The sequence below is a fragment of the Corvus kubaryi genome, unplaced genomic scaffold, assembly GCF_017639235.1.
Source record: "Corvus kubaryi isolate FWS band 111438036 unplaced genomic scaffold, C.kubaryi_AGA036_p1.0 37236, whole genome shotgun sequence".
NCBI lineage: Eukaryota > Metazoa > Chordata > Aves > Passeriformes > Corvidae > Corvus > Corvus kubaryi.
The window spans coordinates 1206232-1222398 of NW_024581067.1; the positions used below are offsets into that span (position 1 = coordinate 1206232).

A 16167-nucleotide genomic window follows, 5' to 3' on the forward strand; every position below is an offset into this window, starting at 1 on the left:
AGGTCAAGCTAAGGCTCCTTAGCTCTGTCTTCCCACAAAGTAACCGGATTTTAACCTTCTGAGGCTGGAAGTTTTGATCTCCCTCCTTTTTTTAAGCTGAATTTGTTAACGTTTGGGAGAGGGTGTTTTGTCTAGTGGCAGAACACAGGCCTGGAGTCAGAAGTTGAGGCTCAGTCTGTGCTTTGGGAACAGCAACGAGCCTCAGGACAGCTTTTGTCCATTCAGGAACAGATGGGATGGATTAGACTTTGACGGGTTTGTAAGATCCAGGACTGAGGAAGACACCCTGTAATGAGCTAAATCTCAGCACCACTAAATTTTAAGAATGTGGATATGAATAGTGACATCTTACTATGAATTTTAGCAAGGTTTGATCAGGAAATGAAGGAAAAAAAGTTTAAAAAATTGCACGGTAATGCAAAGGTGCACAAAACACATACCCAGTCAATTTTCCTCAGCAAAACCACCCCCGGTCCCCCCCAGCCTCAGGGTGAAATTAATGCTAATCAGTTGCAGGCTTGTACTGCAGATGAACTCCAACAAAAAATCGGCTTCTATGCAGTCTGCTCGAGTATAGCCCAAAGCTAATATTACAGTTTAGTGCATATTTATGTTATAAAAACATTATGTCCCAAACTGTCAAACTCAGATTTGTAACACATTTACATACATAGTTAGCCCCTTTTAAAAGTGATTTTGGAAACCTTAAGGAATCAAATCTGTTTAAATTGTTCTCAGTTAGTTGTTGCTCAGTTTTTAGAAGTATGTACGTTTACATCTTGATCTTTCCTCATCGTAGGGGTTTTTTTTAATGTATATGCAAATCAGACACATGTACTGCAAAAGGAGTCTTGTCTGGGGAAATGTAGTTTTGAAAAAATAGTAAGTGTTAGATTTCAAATAAAGTAATAAAGCTTGGACTCCTATTACATTTGCTAAATTTTTATTATACCAGGCAATACTTCTCTCCATTAGCACTGACAAAAAATGGGTATTTTCATAACAAAGATATGATGAAGGAAAAACAGAGATCCAGCAAAATAGGAAACATCTTCAGCGTCTTGTTTATGAAGTTAAATTTAACACATGTTGTTAAATTACGTTCATACTCTGCGGTTCAGAACATCACATAACAGAAAAGCCCTGTAACAAAGGATTTACAAAAGGAAAGAACTGAAGCAGACTCTCTAGTTAAATGATGAAGGAGAGCAAAATATTGTTTATTACTACCCTGCCAAGTTTACATTTGTATGCTTTATTTTCTTGGACCAAGTCACTGAGATTTGGTAATAGCAAAGATTTTGTTTAACAAAAATAACACTTGGATGACAGAAGGGTGAGGGAGACAAGAGGAAGGAAAAGGATTTTAAGAAACTGGTGGAATAGATACAGAAATGGGTTAGATTGTTCTCAAGGAAGAATGGCTTCATCACATGGTGACTGCCTTGCTTGACCACCAGGTAATTTCTCTATCCTATGCTGCATTGCCCTGAGGACAATGAAATTGTTATAGGCAAGAGGATCCATCAGCAGGAAAAATGTAAAACAAAGATGGATGTTTATACCAGTGAAAAGTTTTTGGCTCACCTCATGTGTTATCCTGTGTCCCCTGTGTCCCACAGCACTTAGTTCTACAGAGATGTCTGAGGATAAACATTCCGAGCTGGATGTTCTCTAATACCATTTTATTTCAGTTTATTATGAGAGTAGGCTAAAGCCTAAAAAATTTAGGTCTGGGTTAAGTTTCTAAGCCCTGCCAAAGATTAGGGTGGTCCGATCCAAACTTTTGTTTCAAGTCTCTCTTTTCTCTTTTATCAAAGCCACATGGGGAGGTGGTTCTTCAGTGTTTTCTGAAACGTCTTTCATGCTCCAAGAAACAAAGTTTAACTTCAGTTCTTTTTCATAAAACAAGCAGGAGAAAATAAAGCCTGTCAGATAAGGGCAGTGACTGTGATTAGACGTCACTTTGGAAGCAATTCTGGAGGTGCCCCCATGTTTCCCAGCCCCACTTGGACGTCCTTTGTCATGAGGTCTCTCTGCTGTACCTGTCTGCAACGTCTTGGCAGCGATGAGCACCAGACAGGGACTGGGGACAGGCTGTGTCTTGTCCTCTGGGGGGGAAGGAAGCATTTGGCAGGTCCACGCTCCTTGCACAGTGTCCCTCTCTTAGGGTAAGCCATCAGTGCTCTAGGGGCAGACAGGGAAGGTGGTGTCACGCATGGTTTCCTACCAGGGCTGTGCCACCATCTGCACTGGGGGAAACCTGTCCTCTGTGAGGAGTTCTCCCTCCCTGAGTGGTGGCAAACTGCCCAAAACCAGGTGGAAAGCAGCAGAAAAGTCTCCCACACAACATCGCTGATTTCATTTCCCCACAGTGTTCCTACTTTAAGACCTCAGGATGGTAAAATTGTGCCTGTTACCAGATTAGTCTTGACATGCTGTTGTTAAGGTAGACACTCCCATTCCTGGAATAATGTGAAATACAAAAAAAATTAAAAAATTTAAAAAAAATTTTAAAAAAGCAAAGAAGCAAACAAAAAGCAACTGTTTTGAACCTCTCAGAAAATCTTGGCAAGGGTTCATGCAAAGAACACAATGGTCTGTTATGTCGATTGAAACATTTCATCTTAATGTCTACGAGTTAAAAAAAAATAATTCATGGAAATTCAGCAATTCATTCAACAATTTGTTCATTCTAAATAACTGCCAGGAACTCCCCTACTCCCACTCCACACTAAAAACAGCCCACCAAACCGACCAATCAACCAACCAAGCAGCAAGTGAACACACCACAAAAAACCCCAAACGAACAAAAAATCCAAATAAACAAAATTAAAATAAACAAACAAAAATAACCTCAAACAAAAAAAAATCCAAAAATAGAGCTAGATGGGGTTTAACTGACTTTTTTTTTAAATGAGAAATTGATCTTACAATCGATAAAGGGGAATTTTCCATGAAAAACGTGTAGTTGCACCAGAAATAAACCAACAGTCCAACACACGCCATGGAGCCAACCTCTACTTCCCATTTATTTCCCCTTCTGGTGTCTGAAAAAGCTGTTTGCCTTCGCTCTGCTCTTTCAGTGCCCCGTAACTCTCCCTCTTCCCCTGCTCCAGGTGTGGTGTTCCCCTACTCCCCGCGGCTGGGGCGGTACAACCTGAACTTCCATGAGGCGCAGCGGGCGTGCGTGGAGCAGGACTCGGTGATCGCGTCCTTTGACCAGCTCTACGATGCCTGGAGGTCGGGGCTGGACTGGTGCAACGCCGGCTGGCTCAGCGATGGCTCCGTGCAGTACCCCATCACCAAGCCCAGGGAGCCCTGCGGGGGCAAGAACACCGTGCCTGGCGTCAGGAATTACGGGTTCTGGGACAAGGACAAGAGCCGATACGACGTCTTCTGCTTCACTTCCAACTTCAACGGTGAGATCGTTTTCTTCACCCCTCCCTCGTAAATGACTGCGCTTAGGCAAGGAACTCCAAGGGCAGAAAGTTGTGTTGGGTTTGTCAAAGCTTGTGTCGGGCCTGGAAAATGCCAGGAATTAAACAGTCGAAAAAAATGACTTAAAATCTTTGTGGAATTTGCAAGGACACACATGCAGAATAAAGTTGTCTTTCTCACATGCTTACATAGGTAGCTTTTAAAACTCAGGACTTATAGTGGCAGTACTTTCTAATATTTCCCCTTTAACCCCACTAAAATTTATACATACCCTTTTAATGTTGGTGTGTTACTAGTTTAATTCGGTTAAAGCGATGAAGATACCTGAAGTTCATTAATTGAGGTTTCCTGTTGAATTCAATTATAATTCTGTTAATATTGCTTAAATATGTCACCAAAACAAAATTCTGATCATCATTTCACCTACTCTGCAGTGTCAAGCAGCTCCTGCTTATGTACCAGGTCTAATATGACTAATAGTTCCTTATCAGCAAACCTATTTCTAGCCTTATTCCTTAATAATTTAGATTTCCAATTTTAGTATGCTGCCAAGCCTCCCATCAGTTTTGCTCTGAGGATGGACTGATGCAAACCTTACTTTAGCAACTGCAAGCTGGTTTTTTTTTTGCCATTAGTTGATGTTTCTTTAGGTGTGAAATTAAATTAAATGACCCAGTCTCAGCTTGCTATCATTTCAGGGTTTATCTAGAGGCTGGAAGATATTTAGAAAGCATTGCTGTGAATGTCCAATCCTCTACAGCACCCTAGTTGTGCATAATTCCTACACAACTTTGCACATGTTTGCCTTGCAGACCACTCAGACCATGGAGCACGGCCTTTTTTTATTCATGCACAGATTGTTTATCCACAGTGAAGCAGTTTCGTCCTACAGCACAGCAAAAAATAAGCATAAGCCTTGGCTTCAGAAAATGTGCTCCAGTGCTAAGTCTCCACCACCCTCCCTAGAAAAAAATAAAAACAGCCAAACAAAAAAAACCAAACCCCCCAAAAAAACAAAAAAACCCCAACCACAAAACAAAAAAATACACACTAGAAAAAGAAAAAACTAAAACAAAAAAAACAAACTAACAAAAAACCCAAAACAAACAAACAAAAAAAAACCACCACAAAAGCCTCAACAAAAAAACCCAAACAAATCCTCGAGCCAACAACATTACTTTAGGTTCAAAGTGATCTGAAACAAAAGTTTGGCTGATTTTTTTATCATACTGCTTCATCCCAGTAAATGCTGGCTCAATTTTTTCTTGCTTCATTTATCAAAGGTGGAATCCTGTATGTAGTCATCTCTTCTGTACAGATTTAACCCTGTACTATAGGAAGGGTACCAAGGAATTAAATAATCAAACAAAAACAATTACAATGTGATAGCCGCACTTTTTGTGATGCTTGCAGGGTGAAACCTTGTGACTACTGCTCACTGATCACCACCCTTTTACACACCAGAAGCTGAATAGCATCTCTTAAGGAACAAGAAACATAATTTCAGGGAAAAAGAGAGAATAATAACTACTGACAGATAAATATTGTCTGTGCACTAATACAAGGAGAAAGAAAGAGAGAGAAGGAGAAAGGTAAGGTGAGGATAAGGTGCACAGGTAGGAGAGCAATCAAAGAAAAGACACAGACGAATCTCAGCCTTGAGTCTTGAAACTGGTCTGCAGACAGAACATTACACAGCAGTGGGGGGGAGAGGGGGAGAGAGAGAGAGAAAGAGAGAGAGAGGTATATTTATATCGATATATAGATATAGGATATATATTCTCCATGACTCAGTGTCAAATGTCTCTCAAGACATCAGCTGAAAATCCAGATTTCTGCTTCTCTCAGCTTCCATTTCCTCAACTCACCAGATTATGTTATCCTCACCTGTCCCTGCTCTGCTCTCCACTATTCCTGTCCCGAGCTCACCTTCATATCCACAATTAACCCAGCCACTCTGCCAGCTCCCTGTTTCCAGCACAGCATTTTGGATAGGCGTGTTTAATGGCATATGTCAACTCTCTCGCTGCAGAGGGAAAAGGTTATAATGACCTATTTTGCCACCAGGCTGGGATTGCCAGCTGCCAAAGATAGTGGCTGCAGGCAAAAAAAAAAAAAAAGCTATTTCTGCAACACCCAATATTGATTCTCTCAGCTCAGGAGCAGCCAAGGAAAATCTGAGGTGGTTAGGACATCGTGCATTCCCAGTGGCTGCTGGAGTCTCCTGATAGGAAACAGCAGAGCCTTCAACTTTGTGTAGGGGAGATGGGAAAATGCCAATGGCCACAGGACCAGGGAAGGATAAGGACAGCTCAAAAAATATATCAGTTGTGGGAGCTTCTAGAAAAAAGAGGTTGAGTGAGGTTTAGATACTTGCTAACTGGGTTCTCTATAGGGAAAGAAAATCCCCAAATATATTATGATCTCAGGCATCATTAAAAAAAAAAAGGGGTGCTCAATTTCAAAAAATTCAGCAGTCAAACCAAAAAGTCTTGGTTTGAAATACATGTAAATTGTGATTTTTACCAAAATAAGAAGGGTAAAACCCATGGCATTTAAGCCATTACGAAAAAGAAATGAGACTGCAATCATCAATGCAGTGAATTCAAATCCAAGTTCAGTGTTTTTACTCTGGAATTATTGGATCCCATCTGTGATCACCTGGATACACAAAAAGATAATGGGTAAAAATGAAGGGGTTATGCCATTAGTAAAAAATTTTACATGCTTTTCTGTTACCTGCACAAGGAAATAGTTTGAGCAAAACTGCAATATCAAATAATCTTGTTACTTTACGAAATTGCCCTCTATTATCCCTTTTCTTAGAGTAAGGCAAATGTAATACTTCCACATTTTGTTCCGCCCGTGAAGCTGATTTATACTCAAATCTTTCTGTTGGTTCATACAAGGCTTGTTCATGTATTGTGTCCAAGAACATGAAATCATTTCATACACTTTATATCTAGTAGTACCAGCAAGCTACCAGTTTATAATGTTATACAGTGACCTGTTCCATAAAACAAAGCAAAGAGTAACACCTAATGCTGTCTGTGAAATCCATCAAAATATTGCGAAAAAACAAAATATTGTCTGCCTACACTGGATGGCAATATGTTTCCCAATCTGTTTTTGCATTCCTTGTGCTGATCAAGGCTGTTGAAAATGAATGCACCCAAGTGGGGAGTCTCTAACTTAAGCTTGGAAATTCCACACTGGAATTTCCTGATGTCTGAGGGCTCAGCTTTGCTCTCTCACAGCCAACTTCTCCTTCACTTGTCCTGCCCAGTAGAAGCCACTTTAGTCCATGTCATCTTTAGAAAAGCTGAGGGTTCCTGCCCTGTGTGGTGGAAAAACCTGACATGATCCAAAGTTTTTCCAGGGCTGCAGATCACCCCAATTTCTCTCCTTGACTCGTCCCAAGGAATAGGATGCAATCCCTCCAGATGTTCAATTTGAGCAAATAAATGCAGATGAATCCTTTTATTACAGTCTTCCCCACAGAGCCTAATAGCTATAGACCAAGGAATATATAATGGAAGAGCTGAGTGGTTATTCTTTATCTATTTTCAAAGGTCTTCTGAAGGAGAGCTGTACTTATTTTGAAGGAAAATCCATGAGAATCTTTCACACTGAAAAGTGCTAAAAGAGCTAAATGTAAATACATTTATCAGCTCCTCTATAATTAAGCATTCCCAAAGAAAATAAAACTAGGTACAAATACAGCTTGCATCACACTTTCTGCTCATTAACGTTCATTTTGTTATATACTTTGTCCACAGAACCATAGTGCATAATTGATCTTTCATCAGCTCTAGGAGAATCAAGCAAAAATCTCGTGTTAACAAAGTTAAGAACACAACAAATTTTAGAGATTCATGTTAAAAGCACAGATGTGAGCCACCTGTTTATTACAGCAATACGTGTGATAAGCCAACCACCCCTGCCATTTAAATGGGAGAAAGGTGTGGACAGCCCTGTCTGAATAATGCTGACTGCTCATTTGACCATTTCAGGGTATTTTATCACTGGGAACATGTAGCTACTGTTCCAAAAAGAGAAATAAACCCAAAATAAAATTACACACCCTTTATTAGGAGTGGTTGCTTCTGACTCACCAGAATCATTACTGGTATTGGTGTGTTTAAAAAAATTTTTCCCACATATTTAGTTCAAAATCAGTTGTTTGAGAGGATCACTGGATGACAAAATATTTACCAAGTCTCCAGGTCTTAAACTTCTTTTTTTTTTTTTTTTTTTTTAATTAAGAAAACTTACTAATAAACCTCTCTATTTAGCACTGAGCTTCAAGAAATCTCCAAGTGTGATTCATCCCTCAAACACCCACAGTCACAAGGGTGTGGGGTATTCAGGTCAATGGCTGGAGTTTTCCTCTTTAAGCTGTTCTGTTACATGAAAAAATCTTAAAATAGCTGTTATAGATGGTGTTTGAGCAGGTTTGCACAAACCGTCTGCCCCATGATTTGGGTGTGAGGAGTCAAATCATGCAGGCTCATCCTCTGCAGAAGTGACCCAACTACATTAATGAGAGAGAGACAGTAAATGCCTCCCTCTCCTTCTACACCAATTAATAAATACAGAGATTGAACAGCTAGGAACCCTTCCCACCTATTATCAGCTGAAAAACTGAAAATCTGTAGGGAGCTTATTAATGGAATTTTATGTAATCAGACGTTCTGGATACACATTGCACCCCTGTGGGGTTTGCTGTTAAATTTCTCTTATTGGAGGAAGGAGCAGAATAGGGGAGTTTTCATTATTGATGTCATATGTCAAAAGCCTGACCTTGCTTCAAATCCCTAGGAAATTACATTCCATTGACATATGGTTTGAAGAGGAACTCATAAACGAGGTGAAGTTTACACACTATCAGTCCAAACCCGTGTTCCCCTAAATCAGAAATCCTGTTTGCTTTGGGGAAACCTCTTAATAGTGTATCAGTAACAGGTTTACACTTAATAAGCATTCTCTTTAGTGTCAATAGTAATTGTAAATAGTCTCAACTTGCTGAAATGGAGTTAAAGAAAGTGTTCTACAAAGGGATGATTATCTGTTCTTAATACTTTCCTGTGGAAATTCTGTAGATATTGTCTCTGACAGCAATGAAATTTTTAAAAAGTTTCTTCTCCACCACAGCTGCAATGTAAATGCCTTTTTTTTTAACTGTTCTTGTCTTGATGTCAATTGTCTTGATATACAATTTCCAACCCTTAAGGCAGGGTTAATTCAATTACCTTTATAGTTTCATCTGACCTGACTTCCCTTCATTTAGAAAAAAAACCCTGTTTGATTTTTTCAGGAATCTGAAGCTGACATAACTCTTAGCTTGCTCACCACTTTTTTTCCACCAAGAAAGTAATCTCAAACTGAGCAGAGTTCTGCATATTTACCTGGTTTTTATGAGTCAGAAAATGGATATTGTCCTGGAGTACATTCTTAATTAAGCAGTAAAGTGCGTGCTTTGGAATTAAAAGGTGCCCACAAGAATAAAGGCCTTCCTTTTCTTCAGCTAACTTTCCTCTTCAGGAGCAAGCACATTGGAAAGTTGTGAATTTGTTTGGAAACTCTTATGCCTTCAAAGAAACATGCTTGCTCTGCAGTCCACTTGGCTGTCAAACCAGTGATGATAAATAACCCCAAGTATAATGACTGAAATGCTTACAATGAACGTTTATTGCCTTGATAGATGGAATCAATGCTAATATCATTGCTGTGTATGGATTAGGAGGGGAGACTTCGCTTTTGGGGCTTTATTTTCTGGCATATATTTTCATTACCTTGAGACAGGGCACATTTTTCTTAGCAGCACTATCAGTTCAGCCCCATGTTGCCTTGAGGATATACCCTTTGATGCCTAAAGAGAAACAGAGCAGCAGAACTGCTGGTGAAGACTTAAAACAGAAATAATTTTGGTCTACCACAGGCTCAAACTCTCCTCCCGAGATGCTGTTCGACACCTTGGCTCTCTCACCAAAAAAAATAAAATTATTTTGTTTGTATTTAATCAGACACAAGGTCACCACCCTGTCAGAGAGCAAAGGACCGTGTGTTACCTCCAGCTGCCCTCCCCTAAATGCTATCACTGAGTATAAATTCAGGTGGGGATGCCATACTTTGATATTAACAGAAATAAATATAGCATTACCTTTTTCTTATTTGTTTGTTCAAATAGTCTATTTTATGGCTGGGGGTTTTTTGGGTTAGTTTTTTCTTTCCTCCTGATATTTATCAACTCAGTTTATTAAAAAATCACAATATTTTTAACAACACAAACTCCAGCTGCCAGAGCCCTAAAAGAACCATGGTTTGATGTGATCCTTCAGTGGGATGTCTCCATTTCTCCTCAAAAGTCAGCGTTACAGTATTGTTATCTGAAATCAAAAGAGAAAAAAGCCTTGTCACAGTACTAAAATGGTAAGATGAAAAAGCAGTACTTTGTTAGAAGCTTCCAGGTGCATCCCTAGTCATGGACTATGGGCACACCGGATATCGAATTTCTACAATTTTTATAAGGTTAATTAATTAGGCTATCTAACAGGTACATCCCATTGGAGATTCAGTTGCCCCAGCAACCCACCCCTGGGTTGGTCCAAGGGCTTCTATGCCCCAATTCCTGTTATGCCTTCTTGTAGGTCCTCTAATTGAAAATAAGACTAAACAGAATTTCAGGAGCGTGTTAGAAGGTCAGCTTATTACTCTAAAGTCTAAGAGAAAGGGTAGGAAAAGGAGAAAGGGTAGGAGCTACACAACTAGTATACAGAGCTGTGAATAGATGAAAAGTACATAAAAACTAAAAATCTTTAGGCAACACCATTGAGGTCATAGAATCACAGTATTTAAGGTTGGGAAAGACCTCCAGCATCATCGAGTTCAACCTCCGCGCCACTAACGGCTCGTCCTTCCTGCCTTCTTCCCTCCAGGTCGCTTCTACTACCTGATCCACCCCACCAAGCTGACCTACGACGAGGCTGTGCAGGCGTGCCTGAAGGACGGGTCCCAGATCGCCAAGGTGGGGCAGATCTTCGCCGCCTGGAAGCTGCTGGGCTACGACCGCTGCGACGCGGGCTGGCTGGCGGACGGCAGCGTGCGCTACCCCATCTCCCGGCCGCGGAAGCGCTGCAGCCCCAGCGAGGCCGCCGTGCGCTTCGTTGGCTTCCCTGACAAGAAGCACAAGCTGTATGGTGTCTACTGCTTCAGAGCCTACAACTGAGAGAGTGTACCTACAGCATGAAAGTTTTCCTTTAAAAAGTCATTGAGAACGTGTGAAAGATTTCTTTTTTTTTTTTTTTCTCGGTATGAACTCATGCAATCTACCAAAACTGTGATAAACCTCTTTTACTTACTGTAAAGAGTCATTTTCGTAGCCCCCCCCCCCCCCCCAACCCATTGGTTTGTTTTTTTGGTTTTGTTTTGTTTTAGTGGTTTTTTTGTGAAAATATCATTCCATAGATATTTTAAATTAATATAATTTCATGGGAGCTCTAGGTAAGGAACTTTTAGATTCAAATTCTTTAAGCTATGTCATCCCAAAAAACTTATAATTTTCATGAATGGGGCATGCAATAGAGCTTGACAATTGCTAGGGCACAATTATGGAGTGTAAGGCTACTCAAAGCAGAAGCTTTTAAAAGCACAGATTTTACATATTTGCACCAGTTTGAGAAACATTGCAAATTGATGATATCAGGAATTTTACAATAAAGCAATCTTTTTGTTAAAGGGGATCAGTGGGGTTTCGTAAAGAAACCTCACAACAATATATGTTAGCAAATAACTGTTTTCACTGGTTCACATGGGAACAACAGAGAGTTTAATAAAAGCAGCTGAAACAGTCCACAAAAATAGGACTAGTTTTACAATCTCAAATCTTGCCTTTCTGAAAAATAAGCTCATGGTCCCAGACATAGGAAGAAGCACAATTAGTTCTCCTGGACATTTCAATTGTATTTTTGTTGTGTATAAGTCATTGAGTGAATAATTAAGTAGTGAGAAAACTCTGTTTTCTTCATAACTCCAATTAGAGATGCCTGAGAAGTGTTGTATTACCTTTGAGTAGCTTTACTGAGCTATTTTTAAACCCTTAAAGGCCGTTTGCTAAGCAGCATAATAGCATCTACTCAGGGCAGTTGTATAAATGAACTGCTGGACAGAGAAATTGTAAACTTTAGCAGCTTGATTTTACATTAGCCTTTGAAATGTTATTGTCTTAATTAAAGAACATTACAATATTTAATATTTCTTAGCTATTTACACATCACAAGAAATAAAAATTAGGAAAAAGAAAATTCGAAATAATGAAGTCTTAAACCAAGACTATTAGACAAAATTTGAAACCAGCCATTAAGTTTTAGAAGAGAAAAAGAAAAACAACTCTTCGTTTCCTTGCATTTTATTTGTATCTAAAAAGTACATCTGTTTTTTAAACTATCAAAGGAATAATACATATTGCTAGCCCTGAATTATTTAGTTAGTCCTCCTTCAGAAAATAAAGCTATTGAAATACTTCTTTTCACTAAATCTGCAGTGGTCTAGGTGGAAGATGTTTACCTAAATCTGCCAGTGTCAGAGAAAAACACACACTGTGCATGGTGCCTAGGATTTTCAGAGCTGCCTAAAGCACTTGGTCCTCCCTAAGTACCAGTTCGAGGGAATTTGGGATTTCTAATGCAAACTCACTTTGGATGCAGCAATTCTTGGTGCTCATCTTCAGATACCTTAATGCAACCAGTTTTTCAGAGAGCAGGTGCTCAAGGCTTTCTGAAAATTTACTCCACTTATGGTGTCTCAAAGCTGGATATCCAAAAAAAAGGCAGAGAGGCCACGGATTAAAAATATCTTGGTCTCGGGTAATCTCTTAAGTGATTTTTGATGTTCTCTATTCAGTATTGGTTCTAACACTTAAAAATGGAGAACTCTTTTTCCTACTCTACGCTTGCTGACTACGAAGAACTCAGAGGACCAACGTTTGCATTTACACAAAGTTTTATAGCTGCCCACTGTTTCCATAACTTAAATGAGGTGTAGTGGTATTTATCCAGCTAGGATACAACCTGTATGCTTTCATGAACGGTTTGGTGTAGCTATTTTTCCATGGACATGAGTAAATAAATATCTTTCCCGGAGTGGTTGTGGTCCTGTTTTAAGACTCTGTGAGCAAACCAGGAACAATACGTGGAAAGGGGCCATAGAGTATTTTATTGGAGTTCATTCCCATTGAACTCAGAAGCAAATTTCCATCCTTCTGGGGATATTTGCATCCTCTGTGGATATCTGTTCATACTTTACAGATGGAGCAATCTCAGTGCCAAACCCCTCTTTTTTAAATCCACTAGGAATTGGATTTTCTTGAAATGGTAACCCTTAGCTATAAGTAGAGACTTACTTTAGGTCAAGTCCCTAAAATCATGCCACCTTTTTTTGAACAGCCATTTTTTACATAGGTGCCCATTTCACACATTTTCTCAGGCTGTTCAGAACCTTCTCTGAAACCTTTGGAGAAAAAAAATGGAAATGGAAATAGAAATGTTAAATATCCAAGCAGGATAAGGATTGGGGTATGCAAGAGTGGACCATGATCAAGAGGAATACATGTCAGTCCTCCATCCAAACTTCAGAAAATTTGAAAAAGTGCAGACTATTCTACAGTTTTTCTTCTGAAGTTTGGACAGGGAGGTTGCGGGATAGGAAAAGCTGTAGAGAATATCCAAGTAATTACCACAGCTAGATCCAGAGTTGCTGTAAAGAGGGGAGCCCTATGCAGCTGGCTCTACCCTCCCCAAAGATCTGCTACATCTGGAGGAGGCTGCATGGTTTTCTTATTGCACAGAGGTGAAGAAACCCTCATTAATTTTTTTTTTTTTTTTTTACCTCTCCAAAGAAACCCCTCACAGGGTTTCACCCAGACACATCTTTTTTTTTCTTTTTTCTTTTTTATTTTAAATTTTTTTTTTTTTTTTTTTTTTTTTTTTTGCAGGAATGGGGATGATATTTTGCCTGCATAAAAAAAAAAATAGATGTACACATCCAACCCACTCGTGGGGCTGGCTGAAGTGCCCTCACTGCTAGACCAAAGGCACTGCGGGAAAGGCAAGTTCAGCCTTTCACCAACTTTGCAATGCTCTGGAGATGGCTGGTCAGGTCCTAAATCTCAGCAATCTCAGGCTTGCACTAGTTTATGCCTTCTGTGTCCTCACCTCCTCCTCCTCCGGGCTGGCTGCCGCCACCACGGCCCGGGCGTAGCATCCCCTGACCCTCCCCTGCTTCCAGCATCCCCCAAACCCCAGCACAACCCCGGCAAGGTGGCTGAGCAGGCTCTGCACCACCCACCCAGGGTACTCCCCCAGCTTGGCAGCACGAGGAGGGCAACAAGGAGTCAGTGTGTCCAGAGGGACGCCGAGCTGGTGTGTGATCACAGATGGCCGAATTTTACCGCTGGGTTTTGTCGCCTGTAAGTTCGCGTTGGAGATGTCGCTTGGTAGGGATCATAATTTCATGTATGGAGTCACGGGGTGTGGGCTCACACCCGCTGTGTTGCTCACGAGGAGCTCGTTAGTCTAATTTATGATCAGGCTAGATTTAGGTCTGTGTATTGATATACGACATTATGTGCTATTATAACAGCTAATTGGATAGCCTGGAGAAAATATGTTTGTATGGAAAAAAAAAAATGTAAAAAAACAATTAGTTCTAATGTAAGCAGGTATAAAAACCATAAAAAATGTGTATGATTACCTGAGAAGTGGGCACAAATAGACAAAAAGACACGAATTATATTTATTTTTACAGCTAATGACTCCATTTCCTTTTGTAATGTCAAATGTCAGGATGTTTTCTTATTTTCAACTATGCTAGCTAGGTGCTTGAATAAAAACTTCAAAAAGCAGCTTAATAACTGGATTAAAGCCTGTGCTATTTTCTGTTGATGAGAGAATATTGTTAGCGTCGTGTTCTCTGTCATTATCTATTTCACAATGTATCAGAATTTTAAGGCCCATGAATTAACGATTAAATCATGTTGTTCTTTCCAAAACGATGACTTCTCCTTATTGACTGGACATTTTTCTACTTCTGTCCCAGAAAACACAGATAAGGAAAGGAATAGATCAACATATGAAAATACTTACTTTGCCATAGTAAACAACATGATTACAAAACTAAGGGGTGAAAGGAGAAAGACTACTCTGTGAATATGATTTACAAAGAAAATAAAGAGAACTGTACTCCAAATCCTTTGTTTTATGCTTCTTTGAAGCATTTTCAAAGTAGAAATGCAAGTACCAATTTCTTCTTTGTGTTCTCTGCCACTTTCTAAAATAAAATAAAATAAAGCATAAGTAAGGGAGGTGCTTTTAAAATTATTTTTATAGATATGGCTGATGTTACACTGCACATCTATCTCCAGAAATTGGATGTAGAACAGTGTTTCATGTAGGAGGACATTTATTAAATTATTTATACAATCCTCCAGCTTTAGAAATTAAAACCCAACAAAAATCTCTCTTTGTAAATCGAAACAAGAAAAATTTCCAGCATCAAGCAAGAATTAATTATTCAAAGCACTTGGCCAAGCTTTTCTTCAGCTTCTGTAATCACACTATTTCTGCGTTCTCTTATTGATCTGTGCCAGAAAGTTAACCCTGAAAGTTGCCTGCACTGCAGCACTTTGCTGGGAAATACTAATATTCCATAAGGTTTCAGTACATTGGCCATGCTTAGAAACAGGAGAAAAAGAGCTTTGGAAAATTCGTCACTCAGAATAGGGAAATGCATTTTACCGTTAACACATGGTTGAGACGAATATCCTTTATTTTCTAGCAACTTGGTTTAAAAAAATTTAGAACTTGCTTTCATTTCGCAACGTTATTAAAACTGCCTTTTGTAGAAATGGTCACTCAGTAATAAGGGTTTAGTTAACAGCAGCAGCTTCCCTGCAATGACACCCTGCTGTTCAAAACAGAGGTGTCCTCATGCTTGGAAGTGGCTGGATCTAAGTCTTGATGGATCTACCTCAAAACCAGAGAGGTGTAGATTTTCACCCAAACTCTCAGAAAACAAAGGAGAAGACTGCCATGGTGTTTAGCTATTCTTTCATTTACTCAGGAATGACACCAGCAGCTTGCTGTTCAACAACTGCCAGTTGTCCTTCTTGAAGGTTTCGAGAAGACAAATTTCACATATTTTTAGCCATTTTCTCCCTTTTTCAGAAGCAGTTACAACAGATTAACAAATACACTGTGGAGCAAAAAAATGCCAATGCCAGGTAATTTACTATATAAAGAAATAAGATTTCTCTGTCTTTCAAATTAAAAAAGAGAATTAAAATTAAAAAGTTGTTAAAAAAAAACCCAAAAACAACTCACCCACCACTGCTGAAAATTAGTAAATGATAACCACTGAAAAATAATTTCTCCTCTTCCTATGCCATGAACAGTGATGGTCCCCTTAAAACATGCATGTCCTGAAAGGTTCTTGAAGAAGAAAAAGGAAAGACAACAGAAAACAATAAATCAGTTCCTAATCTTTCACACAGAGTATGTTATATTTGGCCTTATAATTATTAGGCTACATGTTAAACCATGTAATTAAAAAATCCCAAACAGATCAACAGTAAATCAAGAGTTTGAGAGTTTGGATGGGATTTCTTCTTCTTCTTCTTTGCTAAGCCTAGATCTGGAGGTTAGTAATTCTTATCAGCAGTCTTTTGACTCT

The 16167-nt window shown here is 39.3% G+C and overlaps 1 protein-coding gene across 3 annotated transcripts in view; it reads left to right on the plus strand.

Annotated features, from left to right (window-relative positions):
- HAPLN1 (hyaluronan and proteoglycan link protein 1) overlaps positions 1-14352 on the plus strand; it is a 59555-nt gene extending 45203 nt beyond the window's left edge. For all 3 annotated transcript variants that reach the window (XM_042023049.1, XM_042023050.1, XM_042023051.1), the window contains exons 4-5: positions 3120-3422; positions 10380-14352. In XM_042023049.1, coding sequence (XP_041878983.1) covers positions 3120-3422; positions 10380-10669 — 593 coding nt within the window. In that variant the 3' untranslated portion in view covers positions 10670-14352. The remainder of the gene's footprint in view (positions 1-3119; positions 3423-10379) is intronic.
- The last annotated feature ends 1815 nt before the right edge of the window (positions 14353-16167 follow it).